Source organism: Triticum aestivum, chromosome 2A (genome assembly GCF_018294505.1).
Source record: "Triticum aestivum cultivar Chinese Spring chromosome 2A, IWGSC CS RefSeq v2.1, whole genome shotgun sequence".
In the NCBI taxonomy this organism is placed as follows: domain Eukaryota; kingdom Viridiplantae; phylum Streptophyta; class Magnoliopsida; order Poales; family Poaceae; genus Triticum; species Triticum aestivum.
Genome location: NC_057797.1, coordinates 77,476,120 through 77,498,011, shown reverse-complemented (window position 1 = coordinate 77,498,011; position 21,892 = coordinate 77,476,120). Strand labels below are relative to the sequence as shown.

The following is a 21,892-nucleotide window of genomic DNA, read 5'->3' as shown; positions in this document are numbered from 1 at the left end:
GAATGGGTCCCTGCCATGTATTTTGTTGTCATGTTTGGGTGTTGTAGTATGTTCATCTTGTTGCATTTAGATGGCTACTTGCTGTAAATCGCAGACCGGTGCCATATTTGAATTACTTGCCATTTCCAAACCGTGACTCCGATTCCGGTGATCTTTATATCGTTTTCAAGCGAAATCATCTCACCTTTCCAGTGGCACACTTGGATTTCCATGTTGAGGCTAGGTTCATTCATCCTTTGTCAAATCTTGCATATGCATCACATATCGCATCCCGCATAGCATACCATGATTGCATCATGTTGTTTGAGCTTTGCACGTGGTTAATTGTATTCCATTTGCTTGTTTGTCTTGTTTGGGTAGAGCCGGGAGACGAGTTCGCTAACGAGGAGCCCGTTGAGTTTGCTTTCAAGGATCCAGTCAACTCTGACAACTTTGCAGGCAAGATGATCATACCCTCGAAATCACTTCTATCTTTGCTTTGCTAGATGCTCGCTCTTTTGCTATGCCTATGCTACGATGTTTACCACTTGCTTATCATGCCTCCCAAATTGCCATGTCAGACCTCTAACCATCATGTCCTAGCAAACCGTTGATTGGCTATGTTACCACTTTGCTCAGCCCCTCTTATAGCGTTGCTAGTTGCAGGTGAAGATTGGAGACTGTTCCTTGTTGGAACATTATTTACTTGTTGGGATATCATTATATTATCTTGTTATCTTAATGCATCTATATACTTGGTAAAGGGTGGAAGGCTCGGCCTCTCGCCTAGTGTTTTTTTCTACTCTTGCCGCCCTAGTTTCCGTCATATCGGTGTTATGTTCCCGGCTTTTGCGTTCTTTACGCGGTTGGGTGATAATGGAAACCCCTTGACAGTCCGCCTTGAATAAAACTCCTCCAGCAATGCCCAACCTTGGTTTTACCATTTGCCACCTAGCCTTTTCCCTTGGGTTTCGCGGACTCAAGGGTCATCTTATTTTAAACCCCCGGGCCAGTGCTTCTCTGAGCGTTGGTCCAACCTAGAGCACCGTGCGGGGCCGTCCCATGGCAACTTGGGTTACATTGGCTCCCGTACGCTTAGCTTATTCGGTGTGCCCTGAGAACGAAATATGTGCAGCTCCTATCGGGATTTGTCACAGCGGGTGGTGTTGCTGGACTTGTTTTACCATTGTCGGAGTTGTCTTGTAGAACCGGGATGCCGAGTCTTATCGGAATGTCTCGGGAGAAGGTCTATTCCTTCGTTGACCGTGAAATCTTGTCATGGGCTAAGTTGGGACTCCCCTGCAGGGATTTGAACTTTCGAAAGCCGTGCCCGCGGTTATGGGCAGATGGGAATTTGTTAATGTCCGGTTGTAGATAACTTGAACCTGAAATTAATTAAAATGAATCAACTGTGTGAGTCACCGTGATGGTCTCTTCTCGGCGGAGTCCGGGAAGTGAACACGGTGTTGGAGTAATGCTTGCCGCAGGTTGTTTTCTAGTTATTCGTTCGCGCTTTGCCTTCTCTTCTCGCTCTTTTTTGCGAACAGGTTAGCCACCATATATGCTAGTCGCTTGCTGCAGCTCCACACATATTACCTTGTCTTACCTATAAGCTTAAATAGTCTTGATCGCGAGGGTGCGAAATTGCTGAGTCCCTGTGGCTCACAGATTACTTCCAAACCAGATGCAGGGCCTGATGACTCCGTTCCAGATGACGCGCTTGAGCTCAAGTGGGAGTTCGACGAGGACTCACGCCGTTACTATGTGTCTTTCCCTGATGATCAGTAGTGGTGCCCAGTTGGGGCGATCGGGACCGTGTCGCATGTTGGGTTGATCTTTCATTTTGGCACCGTAGCCGGGCCATGAGTGTTTGGATGATGTAATGCTATTTATGTACTTTGATTGACGTGGCGAGTGTAAGCCAACTATGTACCTTCCCCTTTTATTATCTATATTACATGGGATGTTGTGAAGATTGCCTTACTTGCGACATGCTTTCAATGCGGTTATGCCTTTAAGTCGTGCTTCGACACGTAGGAGATATTGCCGCATCGAGGGCGTTACATTGTTGCTCCGGCGTGTGGCGTGCATGTTGGTCGTGCATATTGTTAGAGATTAGTTAGTGCATGCAGCTGGCTAGTCGGGTCGTACAAATATTGGAGATATTCCAAGATTTGTTACCTGGACGTGCGTGCATGGTAGTTGTGGGCTTGTGCCCGGTGTGGCAGCTACAACGTGCGTGAAGCTATATAAAGTGTATGTGGTGTGTGTATAGAGAGAGCCAGAGATGAGAAAGATGTAATCTTCGTCGGACGGTGGTGTGTATTTTCATGTATGTGTTCGAGTCATGGTAAGAAATAAAGCCAAGATATAGGCATTCGTGAGCCGCGGCGTTCATCGTCGGAAAAATTGTGATGTCTTCTTCGTCTACCTTTGTTCGACGTCTGTGTTGCCGGGAGGCCGCTCGGTCTATGCCGCAAAGTAGGGTTCGTCCCAACAGGCGTGTCGTCGGTGGCAAGGGTGAGTTGGGAACAAGCCGGAGGACGAAGGCGAAGGGTGACTTAAAAATGATCTCTTAGGACATGTACAATGATGATATCTTAGATGTATCACATAAGATAATTACAGAGGTGGGGGAGAGAGAATCCATGAGAAAAGGCTTGCCAAATATATGTCATCATGATTGTAGAATAGCTAGTTAACTTAGATAAGACTAAGAGATATTCCATTGTATAGATGTTTTATTGTCATCTCTAAATTACTACATGCAAACTTTAAGATAAGACTATCATATTAACTATTGTACATGCTCTTAGTTAATTAACTGAAGATTAGGCAGCCCTTAAAATCCTGCTTTGCCTGTTAGATATCATATGTAAAGAAAGAACACTCTGAGAATGGTTTTCCGATTTCAGGAATGGACTGTAGTGTGTAAGTGGAGCCGGAAGGCTTTATGCATCAACAGAAAAAGAAAAGGGGATCGGCATATCCATAGCCATGATGATCGGTTTTATATTTTGCATCGCCGGAATGATTATCTCCGTGTTCCTTCAAAATAAACGAACCATTAGTTTGTGCATACACTGGGTCCTCGTGAGCTAATTTGTAATTACGACTCATGCTTTGGTGGGACGAAAAGAAATGGTCATACCCAATGTCAGATTCAACCATGCATGATGCATCCGCAGTTCAACATGCGTGTTTTAAAAGTACTCCGGAGAACTCATGGTGGTAAGAGGAGGATTATAGTAGTAGACACGAGTAGTGGGAAGAGTGTCTCTTTGCTCTGCGCATGACATGATAACCATATTTTTTTTCTGAAGGCGCACACAGTCCACGCGTACCCATGACCCATCACTACAAATTCTTTTCAGATTTTCTATAAATCGTATGTAGGATCAGAGGGTGCATCCGAGTGAAGCGCGCCACACACTATGTTCTCTCTCTCGCAAATATGCAAAAGGCTTGCATATCATTTCAGGAATAACTATACTGATCCATTTGGCGACGGCCTTGGCCGATAGGTGTGCGTCGTCCTCTCTCTCTCTCTCTCTCTCTCTCTCTCACACACACACACACACACACACACTTTTATTTTATTTTTGATAATTTAGATTATTCATATCTCTTAAACCAAAATTCCATTTCTGTTTTTTTATATATATTTGAACTCCTAGCATCAATATCTTTTGAACAAGATCTTGGATACATTTCAAACACATTTAAATTTCAATGTTTTAGCTAACTTATTTCACTCAATCTGTTTTAGTGGGGAACCGCTTAGAAAAAGACCAATGAGTGAAAAAAATGAATTTAGTGAAATTATTCATTTGAGATGAGCGAAAATTGTTTTTGAAAAGGAGTGAAAGTTTATTTTAGTGAAATCAGTATTTTCTAGAATTGTGAATTTTCAATGAATGAAATCTGCTATCTAAAGTGAGTGAAATAAGTCTTCAGGAATGTGTGAAATAACGTTTTCGAATAGACAAAAAGCTTTTTTTTAATGAGTGAAACCTTCTTTTGAAATTATTGAAACCAATTCTCTGAAATAAGTGAAATTATTTTTTTGATTTGAGTGGAATGAGTATTTTGAATTAAGTGAAACCAATGATTTAAGAATTATCGAAATCTGTTGTTTGAAATGAGTGAAATATGTTGTTTTAAAAAAGTGAAATTTGTTATCTTTTAAAGTGATTGAAATTATTTGTTTGAATTGAATGAAACTAGCGGAATCTGTTTTGTGAAATGAGTGAAATAAACTAGTTAAATATGTTTGTTTGTTTTAGACAAGTGAAATCCTAAAATGATTGCAACAAGTAAACATCAATCTACTCGCAGAAAAAAAAACTGGGCAGAAACCCTGGGTTTTATGTTTAGTCATCTCAATGGGATAACTTAGTGAATGTTGAGGAAGCTATTTCTGCGCATTGGAACTACGGTGGAGGCTCATGATGGTTGGTCCAGTCACAAGGTCACAAGAGGGATGCTGCATGACAACCTAGAGAAAGTGCATGCAATTCAGAAGTGTACCCCGACAATGCGTGTGCTAGCATATGGACTACTTGGTAAACGAGTATGTTCTCATCTCCAAGATCTTATCATTCATTGTATAAAGAGATTTTGCAAAGGGTCCCTACCCTAAGACTAGCCACAATGGGAGTAACTTCAGCAGTAACATCGAGTCCAACTCAGCAAATTTGCTTATGTGGCAATGAGTTAATGAAGAGAGAGGTAGTTGTAGTAACTTAGCTAGTTACTGTAACATCACATGTCCCAATGCAATATTAGTCTATAACCTAATAAATTAATCTTTGCATGTTACCACACTTAAGTTACTACCCACTATGAAGGTAATAATATAGTCTAGGGATATGTGTATGTTACTAGTGTATGTTACTATCCATTGTGGCTAGTCTAAGAGCACCCACTGCAAATTACACGAATAGGCGAGGGAGACTGGTGCAACGAGAGTGTTCCCTCGGATACTGATTGTATGCATTGAAGATGAAAGAATTGCCCTACCGTACATCGGTCATTGATCCAACCAGAACATCTGGATGTGCTAGAGTTGCTCTTAGGATCGACACCTTGGTGGTAGCTGGCCATGATTTTGCAGGAATTCAAACTTAATTAAATGGTAATAGAGAATTCGCACGTGCATGGGCATTTGGTCTAGTGGTATGATTCTCGCTTTGGGTGCGAGAGGTCCCGAGTTCGATTCTCGGAATGCCCCCTTTTTTCTCTTTTTTTTTTTTTTGCCCGCGTTGCCGCGTCAGGAGCAGGGCGTGGCGCGTGCTCGGCGAGGAAATTGGATGGAATCTTGTGCGACGCGCTACGCCAGTAAAGCGACCCTCCCGGAGTCCCGGTGCTTGAGAGCTTGGGGAACTGGGATCACGTGGCGGTGCCACGATCCCGAACGCCCGCAGCATCCCCTCACCTGCGATCGATCGGCGAGCACGGAGAGAAAAGAAAACGCAACTGGCGCACTTGCATGCGCTGTGAACACATGCACGCGCGAGCCGCGAGGTGAATTTTCTGTCGCCGCCCAACTCATCTCTCACCGCTCTGCAGATCGAGTCGAGATAACGTGATCGTGAGTGATGCCAGCTTGCCCAGTCACAGCTCACAGGCCGTCATGTCAATGATCCAGAGCGCGCGACGGCGCGACGTACGGCCGGGCCGGCGTCTCGTTAAATAACGGTCGCTCAGGTACGATGCAGGTCACATTTGCCACGGCGACGGAGACAGGTCAGCAAGATGTTCCGAGCGATGCAGGTCGTCCTCAGGTACGATGCGCTCGGAGCCACGGCGAACCGATCTGGTAGCACAAATGTGTTCTCTGGTGATGGTTTCTGGTTGCATGCTGATCATGCTGTGTGTGAGTGTTGCAGGGGCGAGGGCCGTCGTGCTGCGGCGGGCGGCTTCGCCGGCCACTGCGGCTACTCCACGGCCTCGGGCTCCCAGAGGCTGGCTGGTAAGGTGGCCGTGATCACCGGCGCCGCTAGCGGCATCGGCAAAGCGACGGCCGCGGAGTTCGTCAGGAACGGCGCCAAGGTCGTGCTCGCCGACGTCCAGGACGACCTGGGCCGCGCCCTGGCGGCCGAGCTCGGCGCCGGCTCCGCGTCCTACACCCGCTGCGACGTCACCGACGAGGCGCAGGTTGCCGCGGTGGTCGACCTCGCCGTGGCCCGCCACGGCAAGCTCGACATCATGCTCAACAACGCCGGCATCGTGGGCTCCCTGGCGCGGCCCGAGCTGGGCGCGCTCGACCTCGCCGACTTCGACGCCGTCATGGCGATCAACACCCGGGGCGTCATGGCCGGGGTCAAGCACGCGGCCCGCGTCATGGCGCCGCGCCGCGCGGGCAGCATCATCTGCACGGCCAGCATCGCCGGCGTGCTGGGCCAGCTGACGCCGCACCCGTACAGCGTCTCCAAGTTCGCGGTGGTGGGGCTCGTGCGCTCCGTGGCCGGGGAGCTGGCGCGCTCGGGCGTGCGCGTCAACGCCATCTCGCCCAACTACATCCTGACGCCGCTGGTGAAGCGCATCCTGAGGAGTGGTACCCTGACGCGAGCGGCGAGGAGCACCGGCAGATCGTGGAGGGGGACATCAACGAGATGGAAGGAGTGGTGCTGGAGGTGGAGGACATCGCCAAGGCGGCGCTGTACCTGGCGTCCGACGACTCCAAGTACGTCAACGGCCACAACCTCGTCGTCGACGGCGGGTTCACGGTGGGGAAGGCGCCCAACATGCCGGCACCGGCACAGTGAAGGACACGGTCAGAAATCATCAGACGAACACCTCATGGGCTCTCGGCGATGTCTTGTGCGATTATGAGTGTTGTATTTGCTGTACCGAAACAAATCTATCTATTTCTTCAGAGTTGCAAAAGAAAACCTTCGTGATGAATGATGAATGAACTGTATCACTTTAAAAGAAAATCTTGCCTGGGGCTCCAGACGATTGACACACTCCACCCAAGTGCTTAATAAGCACAAAAATCACATCGCTAGGCCATATACCGTTCAAGGTGTTTAGAGATGTGCTTCCAAAAATAAATCGAAATAAGCACCTTGTCTTGTAGATGAGCACAATGATATATGACACAAAGAACACTAGCACATGAAGGCGCGTGTTGTCGCACCCGTCCATTTGAACAAACGAGTAATCGAAAATATATGCACAAAGTAAGGTTACTATCTAGCATCTCACTAGATACATTTCATAACCGAAACAAAACCATACTGAGAAAAATATTCGTGAATTAAACAGATGTTCCTCAATTGGAAAATATTTGCAAATTTAAATAAATTTTTGAAAAATGTGTTTGCGGATCAGAAAAATTTAAAAACCTTTGTGAATTTTTAAAATATCCATGAGTTCAAAATAATTTCAAAAATTTAGAAAAGTGTTCACAAATTCAAAAAAATCATGAATTTTAAAAATGTCTGTGAATTTGAATATTTACAAGAATTTTACAAAATCTATGAATTTAAAAGATGTTTGTGAATTCAAAAAAGTTTGCAGATTTTGAAAAAGATCACAAATTTGAAATAATGGTGATGGTTCAAAATTATTTGCGAGTTCAATTTTTTGTGAAGTTAGAAAATATTCGTGAAATAAAATAATGCACCCAAACTTATAAAATTTTGTGCATTCAAAAAATAATTCCAGAATTTTACAAATGCTATTTCAATTTTAAAAAAATTCAAAAATGTTCACAAATTTAAAAGGAAAATGTAATGTAGAAAATAAGACAAATAAAAAAACCAAAAGTGAAAATGAAAAAAAAAGTAAAGATGCCAGTTAAAAAAAAGCCAGCTAAAACCGGCGAAAGGTTCGTGAAGCTTTCCCAAAAACCAGATTGACAACCTTCTTACAACTGACTAAAACCTTCTTCCACAAATGTAATATTGACACGGACGACAGTTGCCCTATGTGCGCTGGTGGATGTGAGGACATCATGCATTCACTTTTCACTTGTCCGAGTGCAGCTGAAATCTGGAGGTGCCTCAAGCTGGACAAGTTCATAGAAGAGGCGTGTTCGACAGATAGGGCGGGATCAGCGGCTCTGGACTATATTTTATGTGTTCCTGCACGTGATAGTCAGATACCAGATGTTTCTGCCTAAGCTCTAATCCTTGTGGGCATCTGGTACATATGGTGGGAACGACGACAACATGTCCATGGGGAGGAAGTGCAGGCCCTGGCTCGATCAGCACTGTCGATCGCGGCGCTAACGGCAAACTATTTGAAAGCCATGAAAAAGAGTTCAGAACCAAGGAAAGATGGTTGGAGAAAGCCACTTAAGGGTTTTGTGAAGTTAAACGTAGATGCAGCTTTCAGCGCACATTCCCTCTAGGGTGCTGTAGGTGTTGTTCTACATGACCATGAGGGTGGCTTCGTCGCGGCGTCAAATGAAAAGCTAGAGCATGTTGCGGATGGAGGGACGGCGGAAGCGTATGCACTACGACATGGCTGCTATTGGCGCAACAGCTGGGGATAAGCAAGTTGGTGGTCGAGTCGGACTGCCTCGAGGTGATCAATACTATGAAGAATGGAGGTTTTATGGATTCAGGCGCAGCTGTGATCTATTCGGATTGTTTGGTCCTTATTATAGGCTATACTTCGGTTTCTTTTGTTAACTGCCTCAGAGAGGCAAACTCTATTTCTCACAAATTAGCTAGGCTAGCGAGGTCGGCCCCTTCGCCGTGGGTCGAAAAACCGCAGGTTTTAATTGTAAAAGGTTTGGTGGACGATGTAACAGTTCTTTGATCCAATAAAGCGACCGAAGTTTAAAAAAAAGAGGCTAAAAGAAAAGAAAACGCAACTGGCGCACTTGGATGCGTTGTGGGCACATGGACTCACGTGTCGCGCCAGCCACGAGGTGAATTTTCTGGCCGGCGTCTCGTTAAATAACGGCTGGTCAGGTACGATGCAGGTCACATTTGCCACATCGACGGAAGGCAGGAGCTCGACAGACCAGCAAGATGTTCCGAGGTACCTACGATGCGTCAAATAATCGATCTGGCAGGCTCTGCATTCCGAGTAATGTTTGTGCTAATGGGCTCTACATGCTAAACCTGATGTGTGTGTGTGTGTGTGTGTGTGTGTGTGGGAGCCGTCGCGCTGCGCCTGCGGCGGTGGCTGGCCTCGCCGGCCAGTGCGGCTACTCCACGGCCACAGGCTCCCAGAGGTTGGCCGGCAAGGTGGCGGTGATCACCGGCGCCGCTAGCGGCATCGGCAAGGCGACGGCCGCGGAGTTCGTCAGGAACGGCGCCAAGGTCGTGCTCGCCGACGTCCAGGACGACCTGGGCCGCGCCCTGGCGGCCGACTCCGCGTCCTACACCCGCTGCGACGTCACCGACGAGGCGCAGGTCGCCGCGGCGGTGGACCTCGCCGTGGCCCGCCACGGCAAGCTCGACATCATGCTCAACAACGCCGGCATCGTGGGCTCCCTGGCGCGGCCTGAGCTGGGTGCGCTCGACCTCGCCGACTTCGACGCCGTCATGGCGATCAATACACGGGGCGTCATGGCCGGGGTCAAGCACGCGGCCCGCGTCATGGCGCCGCGCCGCAGCGGCAGCAGCATCTGCACGGCCAGCATCGCCGGCGTGCTGGGCCAGATGACGGCGCACCCGTACAGCGTCTCCAAGGCGGCGGTGGTGGGGCTCGTGCGCTCGGTGGCCGGGGAGCTGGCGCGCTCGGGCGTGCGCGTCAACGCCATCTCGCCCTACTACATCCTGACGCCGCTGGTGTTGCGCATCCTGGAGGAGTGGCACCCGGAGGCGAGCGGCGAGGAGCACCGCCGGATCGTGGAGAGCGACATCAACGAGATGGAAGGGGTGGTGCTGGAGGTGGAGGACATCGCCAAGGCGGCGCTGTACCTGGCGTCCGACGACTCCAAGTACGTCAACGGCCACAACCTCGTCGTCGACGGCGGGTTCACGGTGGGGAAGGCACTCAACATGCCGGCACCGGCACAGTGAAGGGACACAATCAGAGTCAGTGTATTGCTCTACGGGAACAAATCTGTTTATTTCTTCGGCATTGCAAAAGAAAACATTCGTGATGAATGAACTGTATCACTTCAAAAATATATTCTCGTAGACTCGTAGTGAACTCTACTCCTGGGATACAGTATGTTCCAATGGGCATTGGACGTTGACTTATTTTTATTTTGCGAGGGAATTGGACGTTGACTTAAGAAACACATGCCTAGGGCTCCACACGATTGACACATTGTACTGTTGTGCCGGTCGCGTCAGGACCATTGGATTTGAGCCGCGTGGGCCATTGGATCTGGCAAAAAAAGGGTTTGCCTCGCAGCTTCTTCTTCCTCTCGCTGGATTCGCATCTCCCTCTCGGTGCACGCATCCTCTCCCCTCCGGTGTCTGACTTCGTCGCCCGGTCCCCACCCACCGGCCGTCCTCGTCGCCGGTCCCCATCCTCGCCGGCGTTCTCGTCGCCGGTCCCCACCTGTGTCGTTCATCCTCGTCGCCGCGTTGACCCATGAAACACCTACACCTACGGTTGTAGCTCTCAACAGCGACGGGTGAAGCTCAGGTTGCAGCTCCGCCGCCGCCCCTCGCCGCAGCCCTGTCGCCATGGCCACACCCAACCATTCTTTTCTCCTTCATCATCCACGTGCAGATATATTTTGCTTCAACCATTGTTCATTTTTGCTACGACCGGTGACAGGAATCGCTACAACCATTCATGTCGACAGTCACCGCGGCGACCACGATTTGCTTCAACCTTAGTCGGGTTTTGCCGGGAGTAGCAAGACATGACACCGGTTGTAGCTTTTCCCGCTGCCGGTTGCAGCGAAAATCTCAGCGCCGCCGTCGCCACCACAAATTCCGTCGTGGCCGTTGCAGCAAATCACATATCCGATTGTAGCTTTTTCGTTGCCGGTTGTAGATAAATGACCGCCGGTGGTAGCTTTTCATGCTTCCGGTTGCAGCAAAAACACAACACCTCGGTCGCCACCACAAAACTTCGGTGTTGCCATTGCAGCAAATCATGTCATCAGAGGTAGCTTTTTTTGTTGTTGGTTGTAGCAAATGACAACGATGGTTGCAACAAAAAATGGTCGCCGCATTGATTGTAGCTCGTCGTGTGTGTCGATCGCAACATTTTCATTGCTGGTTGTAGGAAAAAAATTGACCCCAGCGGTAGTAGCAAAAAGTAGACGGTGATAGACCGCGGTTGCAGCAAAAATTCGCCCTCGCCAGTAGTAGAAAAAGTAGATGGTGGCAGCAAAAATTCATTCTCGCCGATAGTAGCAAATTGTATCACCGGGTAGTAGCAAAAGTAAACGGCGGTTACAACATAAACGGCCGTCTCCCCGTCGCGAGGCACGGTATGGCCATTTGGTTGTAGCAAAAAAAAAATTAGCGGTCGTAGCAAAATTAGATTATAGTTGTAGCAAAAAACATTGTCGTCACTGTCACGAGAGGCAGAGTGGCCAGTTGGTTGTAGCAAAATTTGTGGCCGGTCGTAGCAAAAACCGACAATGGTTGCAACACCGTCTGATCGGTTGTTTACCATTGCCGGAGATGGTCATCTCGGCCATCTCATCATAAAACTTCGGCGGCCGGTGGTTCACAGCACCTAGGCTCGCCGCCCCAGGCCGTTTCGTGTCTAACTCCAAGGAGTTAGGGGTCGTTAGGAGCAGGGAGGATGTGAGGACGACGACATGGAATCTGTGGGAGGTGGGAGGAAGAGTTCGCCGGGAAGGAAGAAAAAAAAGGGATATAGGAGAGGTCGCTCCGGTGGTGGAGCTCGCCGTGAAGCCGTGGCGGACCGGCGGAGCGAGAAACGGCTCAGGGGATCATGGGGGAGCAGATAAGGTTGTGATGCGTTTGTGGAAGAAGACGACCAGAAAAAAAACTGTGATGTGTGGGTCTGTGTCTAACGCAGCGGGTGGGGTGCCAGACGCACGATCGAAACGAAACGCACGGCCCGCGCGCGACCGGCCGAAGTTTCAGTCGGTCCGCCGGGTGAAAACGTTTCCCCACTCCACCACAGTGTTTACAGATGTGCTTGGAAAACTAAATCAAAATAAGGACCTTGTCTTGTGGATGAGCATAGCAACATATCGCACAAAACACATTAGAACAAGAAAGCGTGTTGCCACACCCGTCCATCTCGACAAAAGAGCAATTAGAAATATTTGAACACAAATTGAATAAAGAAGCATCTGATAAATTTAAATTGTTCGTTTGCAGTCCACTTGTAGGGCATGTTTGTTTCAAGTTAGAGCTGACCCTCCTCAGATAAATGCTTTCACATTACATTTCCTTTTATCATATTCATGAAAAGAATATGGGAAAACCCCACAAAAAAAATGGGAAAATGGACAGAAGAAACATCTCTTTTTTTCTTGTACTTCAGATTGATAACGAAAGTCCGCCATTCTCAGCACATGTAGGAATCATCTTCAGCAGGGGGAAATACTTGATCCAAACATGCATCATTAGTGGAACAATCGCTTCTTGTCTCATTTTAAGAAGAATAGGTCCGTCCTCTTTTCTTTTGTTTTTGCGAGATCAAGTCTTCGTGTTGAAGCTCCGTGAAAATCTTTGACTTGCTAACAGGATAAGAAAAAACACGTTAATTAAACATGTGCAAACTGGATAATGCTGGGAAGAATATTCACAAAGTAAGGTTACTATCTAGTGCTCTTGCAAAAAAAAAAAAGGTTACTATCTAGTGTCTCACTCTGTGCATTTTAGAACCGAATTGAAACCATACCAAGAAAAAATATTCGTGAATTAAAAATGTTCCTAAATATTAGAAATAGTTGCAAATTTAAATAAAATATTCTTGATTTTTTAAAACGTTTGCCAATCACAAATTTGAAAATCCCTTTATGAATTTTAAAAAAAATCATGAGTTCAAAATAATTTCAAGAATTTGGAAAAATTTGACAAATTGAAAACGATAAGGAATTCACATTTTTGTGAGTTTGAAAATTTCCACGAATTTTAAAATAAATCTGTGCCTATCTGCAGGCCTACGTGAAAATAGGAGCTCCTGGACGAGGCATCACTACACAGGTTGAGCTAGGCGCTCCAGAGGCTGCTGAATCGCGACCCAACTTTTTTATCGGGTGGTGTGAATGAGACAAGAGTATTTCTCAGCTAGGTGAGATTTAGCAAAACCAATTTCTATAATACCAAATATATATGATATGAAAATATATTTTATGCTGAATTTAATGGTATTAATTTCATATACTAGATGTCGATATGTATTTTTACAAACTTGATCAAAAATTATAAAGTTTAACTTTGATAATGTTTGATAAGCACTGCAGTTTAGGACGGAGGGGGTATTTTTAGCTTCTGAATCCACGTGTTCATATTCCTGGCTTAATTTAATGGTGTGGACTATACATGGGTCTAGCTGGACCATACAACCCATTAACAGTCGCGCGAAGGGCGTCCCCTCACATATGCCACGTCGATGGCCTGGATTGGGCAGGAAGGATAGACACGTAGCGAGAGAAAAAAAACGCTCCCGAAGCCAGCGATTGGGTGCCTTGTTTTGTCTTACCCAGCCTAGCGAGAGGCAACCAATCCGCCCCTCTCTTCCGCTTCCCTTGCCTTCCCCACGAAGTCTCCTCTCATCTGTAATCCATGATGACACGGCAGGCTCGATCTGGTCGTGCGCTCGTCTCCCGCCCCCAGAACCTGCAGATCCTCGTCTTCCCAACCGGTGTATGTCCTAGAGCGGTGGTAGCATCGGACTCTCTGTCTCGTGGGGCCAGGCCTCCCGTCTGCACCGCGATGCCGCCGACATGGAGGCCCGGGCTCGGGCAACTGCCGCGGTGTCGGGTACGCCGGTGAGGTCTCGGGCAACTGTCTGGGAACCACGAGGGACTGGCACGGATACCGGTTGTGGGTTTCAGCGACGCCGGGTTGTACATCTAGCCGCAGGTGGCTTGCAGGGTTCTAAATACGGGGCCCTAAATTCGATGATGCTGAGGAGGAGGCAGACCGGCAGGGTGGTTCTATTGTGCTGGGTTGAGCGCCAGCCGGAGCGGGCCGGACACACAGATGGCCGTCGGCGATGTCGTCGGGAGGGGAGGGCGAGATGAAGGAAGGATGAAGAAGGAGACAACAAGCCCATGGAGAAGCACCATTGGGAGCAGATCTGGCCATCAGCGGCAAGAAGGCCACACTCACCTCCACCTCCGTGCAATCACCCAGGTATGCATCCATCTTCCTTCTCCATCTGCATTTGTGGAATTGAAGGAACTTAGGCTTAGATCACTGTATGTACAGAAGAATTGCTGGTCATCTTTGACTTGCAGACAATTCCATCAGACTTGTCAAAAAATACCAAAATATTAGCCTCAATATATATCTGCAATTTCCCGTGTCATCTGAATTTAGCCGCATGAATTTAACTTAATTATGTCCATCTGCCTAACCCTCATCCGATACGGGTCCTGTTTCTTGGGAGTTGGTGATTGGTGTCACCAATGTTGACCTGAGGCTATTTGATAACAATTCTGACACATAACCACTCCTTTAAAAGTTAATATGTATGCTCTACTATTTGCTAACAGTTCTGACACACAAACACTCATCAGCTAACTACCGTAAACGCTATTTTGTTTGCTCACACATAAACCATATATCTGCTACTGAAGTTTCATTTCTAAATTGTATGGGCTACATAACACGGCAATGACTATTGCTTATTATTTGCTTCAGTTACTGTCACGCCTATTAGTTACATTACTTAAGCATGTTAGGTAACTCACTACAAGACATTTAAACTGATCATCAATTGTAAGAAAGAAATGAACAGTTAATATGCCCAGTGCTCTCAGTACATGATGACACCCTCTTATACGTGTGCACACACACATTTACTAAAGTGCTTTAATTTCATAATATGCTTCACCGATTTTCCTATTGGTGTACCCAAGTGTGACCGACCGTGTCTTGATTTTACTTCCAATGCCCAGTGGTGGAGTCTCGCCGAAGGATGTGACGGCAACCGTCGTCTGGATTAATTGATTTAGTATGTATGCTCAAACTTGCCCGTGTAAGGCAAGGCAATTCAGAGACCGGTGGGTTCAGTCACAACTGATCCATGCAATGGCAGGTGCACACAAAACTGCTGCATCAATTTTGGCTTTTTCTCTGAATAAAGACTCTGTTCTGATTGAGTTCTTGTGAAGTTGGAGTTGCATTAATTAGTGTTTTATGTGTTCACGGAATGGATCTAGAGCAAGGTGGTGGTTGATACGTTTGGGCTCAGCTTGCAGGCTGGGAAAGGGCATCCAGTTCTACGCAGCACAATTCACCGCAACGCGGACACCGGACCTGTAACATTGCCATCGTTCTCATTGGTTAGGAAACCTGGTGGCCTTCTCACCTTAATCTATTTTTCATTGTTGCTAGGTTCCCGTGGCACTTGAACACAGCCAGGTGACCTTCTCACCCTAACCAAGATTTTAAGCACATAATACTATTCTTTGTGAATTAAACCCGTCTCACAGGAGCACTGCATATGTTCATGCCATCCTTGAATATAGTAATACACTGCATATGTCCAGGATATATATGCGGTATGTCTGTTCTATAAAGATCGGTGTGAAGAGTGTTTGCTCATTGGAACATGTTTTTCCTTCCTGATTTAGCATCTTATAGTACAATATAACTATCTAGAAAGTATTTTATAGGAGGCCACATTCAGACTTCTGTACTAAATTCTTCATAGCCTTATCATGATGGTTGGAGTTAGCCCTCGCATGAGGCCTACTTATTATTTCTCCCACCGTTTTTTGTAAAAAGTACTGGCTTTTCGGTGTTGTTTATTACTTCCACAGCCATGTCCTTTGGTGATCTCTTGATCTCCCTGTCCTTTTTCTATTCCCCGACCTAGCCTTCGAGCTATGGCTGTTTAGATGTTTGGCAGGCACTTGTTGTTTCTACATGTAGCAGATTTAATTCAAATTGCCATTTGTATGATGTGTATTTGCATGGTTGCGAGTTAACTGTGAAATTATCTTTGATAACCTTAATCGATGGCTCAAGCAGATAAAGAGGTTTGCTTATCTCTGTTGTACTGTCATGATAGTGCCATATTAGCCCATGCTGAACAACTTATACTGCTGTTCTGTGTGAAGAATTTATATTTGATTATCAAATTAGATCCTACTAATATTCTGCTAGAAGTATGTCAATTTGATTTTCTGTGTCTTGTATTTCAGTAATGTTCGAGCTGAAGGGTTTGGACAGGTTTGAGGATACATTATAGGTCCCTTTGGTTGTGGCTCTACATTTTTTAATAGCAAGTCTAACAAGGGTCTGCACAGGTTCTTGCAGAAGCATGGTGATGATGAAACATTTGTTGTTGCTTATTATAAACTTGGAAAGCTACATCGAATTTTATGGGGATAAGGTGTTTGTCAAATTATAGTTAGAAAATCTGATTAACTTGTTAATTTGTTGGTTAGCAGTGTGAATCAGAACTCTGGTTACTTTTATCTGTTGTGAAGAATATAAATATTCTTGGTGGTGATCTTGTGTACATATATAAAAATCTGAAGGTGATCATGATTCATCTCACCAATAAGCTTTTCTTCTGTCTGAAGAGAACAAAGAAGTCCGTACCTAATAGAACCAAAGTAATACATCCTCTTAAGTACACTTGTAGATATAGAACAGAATAGCTTGCAAAATAGTTATGTTATCATTTTGGAAATAGCATTCAGGTAGTCATACCAAATTTTCTACTGATGTCTACTACACACTTCAGGATCATACGAGCCCGAGCACATAAGCGAGTTTTCGTAGTTAGTCATCATATTAATTTTAACTTTCAATAAGTCATATTTTTCTTGCTAAGGTTACATGTGTTCCATTAGGCTAATCTAACTCGTTGTTTCGCATGTCTCGTATATCCTTTTAGTGTTACTTAGGCACTCTATTTTTTAACCTTGGATTTTTGGTTTTTGTTCTGTGATTTTTTTATATGTTGTCCTTGCTTATTTGAATCATCTACAACTTTTGGCAATTCAGAATTTCATCAGGCTTATCTTGTGGTGTGTAGGCATCTCAATCGTACACCACTACCACCATGCCGCTTTGTCTCTACAACGAGGGAGGTAATGCGAATTATGTCGTTAGTTGTATACTGATTGCCTTTGCAATATATGTATGAGATTTCTATGTTTTAGCATATTTGTGCCTCGAAGGAGTTTACATCTTTTTTCTTGTGAGATGAACCTGCTTCCATTTGCTGGCTGTACGCAGGTTGCAGGAATGAGAATACTATGAGATCACATGAATGAGATTTACACGCCCTCTAAAAGTTTCTCAAGTATGCTCCAAATTTTTTGTTACAATCCTCCTTACTTCAGGTTGTGCACATTTTCACCTGATATGCTCTTTCTTTTCCCTTATTCCTAATTTAATTCGTGTTTCATGAGCAGGGTTTGAGTTTGTGATCTATATGGCTGCTACAGGTATTCCATGAGTGCTCTCATGGTGAGGTAATCTCTCCCATACTCTCACGCTCTCATGGCGCCTAGCTGCCTGCCATCCGGGGATGGCGAGGATGGCCAGTGCCTCTCCATGGTGAGGTAATCTCTGGATGTTGCTCTCAGATGTTGGTTGTGATAGTTTTTAATTATTGCTTTCCAAAATAAATATGTGATGGAATTTTACACGCGTGGCTTCATTTTGGATGCCATTTTAGATGTCAGTATCAGTTCGTTGTTGAGATAGTTATGAGTGTTGTCTTCTGAAAAATATGTATTCATATGCCATCATTGTACATGCCCTCACATCATCTCTACATTATTGTTGTAACTCAATCTCTGTTTTATCAGGAACTTTTCTCTCAGTCACTAAGCAGTTGGATAGTGGTGATCACATGATACTACACCTACCTATCAGCCTGAGGACAAAGACTCTAAAAGGTCAGAAATTTCCCCTCTCGTTTTATAGTGCATTTATCTATTTCAGCTTGATTGAAGTTGTAGCTTGCAACATCCTGAACATTTATCAAACTCACTACCTATAAGTAATTAATATCCAGATGATTGGCCAGAATATGCATATCTGCATATGAGTCCTCTTCGGATCCTTCCACCACGCCGGCCTCACCAGTGGAGACTCGGACATGGGAACCAGTGCCACTTCCATATCTGCTGGTGATGCTCACCCAGGAATCCACAGGTAGCACCTTGATCCTCTCCTTGCGGACACCACCTTTTTTATGATGCAGCCGTGGCCCGAGGCCAGCGGGGCCAATGCCACTATCCTCCTCGACGCCCACCCAGCGCCACACAACTAATGGTGCTGCCGCCATGAAGACGCCCACCTCCATGCTGATCGAGCTTTTCAACCTGCCCGGAATGGACAAGGCCATTCGGGCATCTGCTCTTGATGTGCTATTTGCTCTCTTTTCACAAGAATTAAATCAAGTGTAGCCTACATGATCAATTTTGTACATGCGCTGTACTTTTGTGTTGTATCTTTCTTTTTCAAGAAGCAGCAACATGCTTCTGTCAGTATTATTTTACTACTATCCATTGGCATGTGCTACCCAGATCAAAAAAGAAAAGTGAAAAGGATATATGTGCATCATGTACCAAAGCTAAGAAATTTATCTACTTTCAATTAGTTGAGCAACAGTTGCCAGTACATGCGCTACCTAGACCACAAAAGGCAAGTGAAAAGGTGCGCTCCCCTACCAGGCACCGCCGAACTTCCTCCCCAGTGGCGCCACCCGGCGGCGTCCCAACCCCTAGTGGTTCAGAAAATGTCACGTCTATGGACGATCACGGTTGCTCTGCAGATCGGGATAATGTGATTGTGAATCAGTGGTGGAGCTAGGCCGGCATCAGGCCCCGGCCCGTCTTTCAAGAATCAGGTAACCAAAAGATGTCACTTCGGGCTACAGCCCGGCATGGCCACTTGGCCAGGTCCTCCTGTTTGTCTTTGCATGCATGCTTAGGTAAATGCAGGACATGAACCATTGCTTTGATCCTACTCTACTAATGGTGGATGGAAATTAAGCATGCGCGGCTGAACAGAGGGCATCTTCCCGATGCATTCACCGAGTCCCTGATCGGTGAAAGAATCCAGGGTAGGGCGTAGGTGGCGGCAATGGTGTTTCGCCTGTCCTGTCAGTGCAACTGTAGAAGCCCGGCGTGCCGTGTCCTTTTGTCCGCATGATTGCAACCTGCATGCTACGTCAGAGCCCACATGGCGCAATGCAATGATCCATCCACAGCGAGCCGGACGTACGTGGCGGGCCGGCGCCCGGATAAATATCGGCTGCTCCGTCGTCTCCTTCGCCTCGATCGCCAAGTCGCACTTCGCCAAGATCCGCAAAGATGATCCGAGCGGTGCAGGTCGTCACCAGGTAACGCCGGGGTTGGTTTCGGAAGAGAACGCCGTGCATGTGCGTGCTAATCTTGGTCTTGGTGTGTCTGCGCGTGTGTGTTGCAGGGGGGAGAGCCGCCGGGCTGCGCTGGCGTCGGTGGCCGGCTACGTCAGCCACCGCGGCTACTCCACGGCCTCGAGCTCGCAGAGGCTGGCCGGGAAGGTGGCCGTGATCACCGGCGGGGCCAGCGGCATCGGCAAGGCGACGGCCGCGGAGTTCGTCAGGAACGGCGCCAAGGTCGTCCTCGCCGACGTCCAGGACGACCTGGGCCGCGCCCTGGCGGCCGACCTCGGCCCGGACGCGGCATGCTACACGCGCTGCGACGTGACCGACGAGGCGCAGGTCGCCGCGGCCGTGGACCTCGCGGTGGCCCGCCACGGCAAGTTGGACATCATGCTCAATAACGCCGGCATCGTGGGCTCCCTGGCGCGTCCCCGGCTGAGCGATCTCGACCTCGCGGACTTCGACGCCGTCATGGCGATCAACGCCCGGGGCGTGATTGCCGGGGTGAAGCACGCGGCCCGCGTCATGGCGCCGCGCCGCAGCGGCAGCATCATCTGCATGGCCAGCGTCGCCGGCGTGCTGGGCAGCGTGACGCCGCACCCGTACAGCGTGTCCAAGGCGGCGGTGGTCGGGATCGTGCGCGCCGTGGCGGGGGAGATGGCGCGCTCCGGGGTGCGCGTCAACGCCGTCTCGCCCAACTACATCCCGACGCCGCTGGTGATGCGCATCCTGGAGGAGTGGTACCCGAAGGCCAGCGCGGAGGAGCACCGGCGGATCGTGGAGGGGGACATCAACGAGATGGAGGGCGCGGTGCTGGAGCCGGACGACATCGCAAGGGCGGCGCTGTACCTGGCGTCCGACGAGGCCAAGTACGTCAACGGGCACAACCTCGTCGTCGACGGCGGGTTCACGGTGGGGAAGCCGCCCAACATGCCGGCACCGGCGCTGTAAAACGAAGCGAGCTCCTGAAATAAATTTACTTCCTATATACGTACTACTAGTACGTAGTAGTATTGTATTGCACCACCCTCAAAAAAAAGAGTATTGTATTGCACCGGAAGTAGAATCACCGAGCATTACATTTTTGTTTCACGATTGAAACAACGAATTGTCCTCGATGCCGAGTACATGCATACGTTGACCCCATGCGGAGTACTAGATGACAGCAGCCGGATTGTTGTTATCTTTGTGGCTAGCCCTGTGCGTTCGGTTTATTCGGTTTACATGATTCGGTTTATACGGTTTTTTGGTATGTACGGTATTAATACTTCGGTAAATACGGTATGAAATTAAAATATGGTTCGATTTTGGTATATACCAAATTATTTTGGTATGGTTTCGATATATACCATAAAAACCAAAGTTGACGCGAATTTGAAAATGACGTAATAATAATTTGCAAATTTATGACTCAAAACACATTCTATTTTACACAAATAGTATATGACTATATATATAAGTATATATTCATGCATTGATTCATCTGTTGATGGTTATGGACGTGCTTAGCATTTTAAAAAGAGAAAAATGACAATGTTACAAGAAAAATGTAGGTGCTTAGTAGTGAATTTGACTCATGTACAAGAAAAATGACAACTTGTACGGTTGTTCATCTCAAGAAATATAAATTTATCTTTTACTTCGGTTTATTCGGTTAACCATTTGGTTTTTCGGTATATACCATAAAAACCAAAGTTCAAATCGGTATGAAAAGTTCATACCATACCGAAACCAGAAACCATAAAAACAAAAAAATCGGTTCGGTTCGGTTTATTTTCGGTATGGTTTTTCGGTTCGGTTTTAAAATGCACAGAGTGATTTGTGGCTACTCACTGTGGTGCCGAGTACACATTATGGAGACGTGCAATTCTGTCTGTGTCTCTATGTGCATGCACTAGGAGGCGATAGATCGGACTATATTCAACAAGTCGGGATGTCGACCTAGCAATGATATTTGTAAGACATGGGTTGTTTGCACGTAATTCCCATTGTTTTTTTTTCGAGAGTACTTCCCATTGTGGGTGGCTGATGTAGCCCCATGGAGCTAGGCTCCCACTTTTTTAAAATGGAGAAGGGGGGCACAACAGGGAATCAAGGGATAGATGATTTATGGGGAAATGAGTCTGTAGGCAAATTCCATAGCAGCCTTCCGTAAGTCTAGCATTTTTGGGAGGCCATCCTTTTTTTGGAAAAAAATAGGTTATTCGCTCTATAATGCTTGCTAGAAATAATTGTGTAGGTTTAACATAACCAGGATCTTAATAATCTCCTCGTTGGAACATCATTTTGTACGGAAAATTAGAGACAAATCACATTTAGCATAGGGGAAAACCCATGGCAGAGACCTGTCAGGGAGTTGATCGGATAGACGTGTATGGCGTGCTGGCACCGACCTGAAGGTTCCTGTAGTGGTGAGCAGTCTTATATTTCCTTACGAGCATTCTTTAGGATCCGTGGTTTGGAGGCAGGGTTCTACTCATTTGTGTGT

The 21,892-nt window shown here is 46.9% G+C and overlaps 2 protein-coding genes, 1 non-coding gene and 1 pseudogene across 3 annotated transcripts; all 4 read left to right on the top strand.

The window, feature by feature from the left end:
• The first annotated feature begins 5,140 nt into the window (after positions 1–5,140).
• Positions 5,141–5,212, top strand: TRNAP-UGG (transfer RNA proline (anticodon UGG)). The gene has a single exon. It is a non-coding gene; the product is annotated as a tRNA-Pro (tRNA).
• A 524-nt stretch (positions 5,213–5,736) lies between these two features.
• LOC123184815 (momilactone A synthase-like) lies at positions 5,737–6,874 on the top strand (annotated as a pseudogene).
• A 2,072-nt stretch (positions 6,875–8,946) lies between these two features.
• LOC123184814 (momilactone A synthase-like) lies at positions 8,947–10,000 on the top strand. Its single transcript, XM_044596869.1, has one exon. The coding sequence runs from the start codon at positions 8,970–8,972 to the stop codon at positions 9,966–9,968; it is 999 nt and encodes a 332-aa protein (XP_044452804.1). The 5' UTR covers positions 8,947–8,969; the 3' UTR covers positions 9,969–10,000.
• A 9,124-nt stretch (positions 10,001–19,124) lies between these two features.
• On the top strand, positions 19,125–20,464 carry LOC123187602 (momilactone A synthase). The gene is made up of 2 exons (XM_044599512.1): positions 19,125–19,380; positions 19,467–20,464. The coding sequence occupies exons 1-2, from the start codon at positions 19,352–19,354 to the stop codon at positions 20,353–20,355; spliced, it is 918 nt and encodes a 305-aa protein (XP_044455447.1). The 5' UTR covers positions 19,125–19,351; the 3' UTR covers positions 20,356–20,464.
• Positions 20,465–21,892: the final 1,428 nt, after the last annotated feature.

Excerpts from the sequence above, each read along its gene's own strand:
- LOC123184814 (XM_044596869.1), top strand. The coding sequence starts at position 8,970 with ATGTTCCGAGGTACCTACGATGCGTCAAATAATCGATCTGGCAGGCTC.
- LOC123187602 (XM_044599512.1), top strand. The coding sequence starts at position 19,352 with ATGATCCGAGCGGTGCAGGTCGTCACCAG. Across the intron at positions 19,381-19,466 it reads GCGGTGCAGGTCGTCACCAG|GGGGGAGAGCCGCCGGGCTG; the intron begins GTAACGCCGGGG and ends TGTGTGTTGCAG.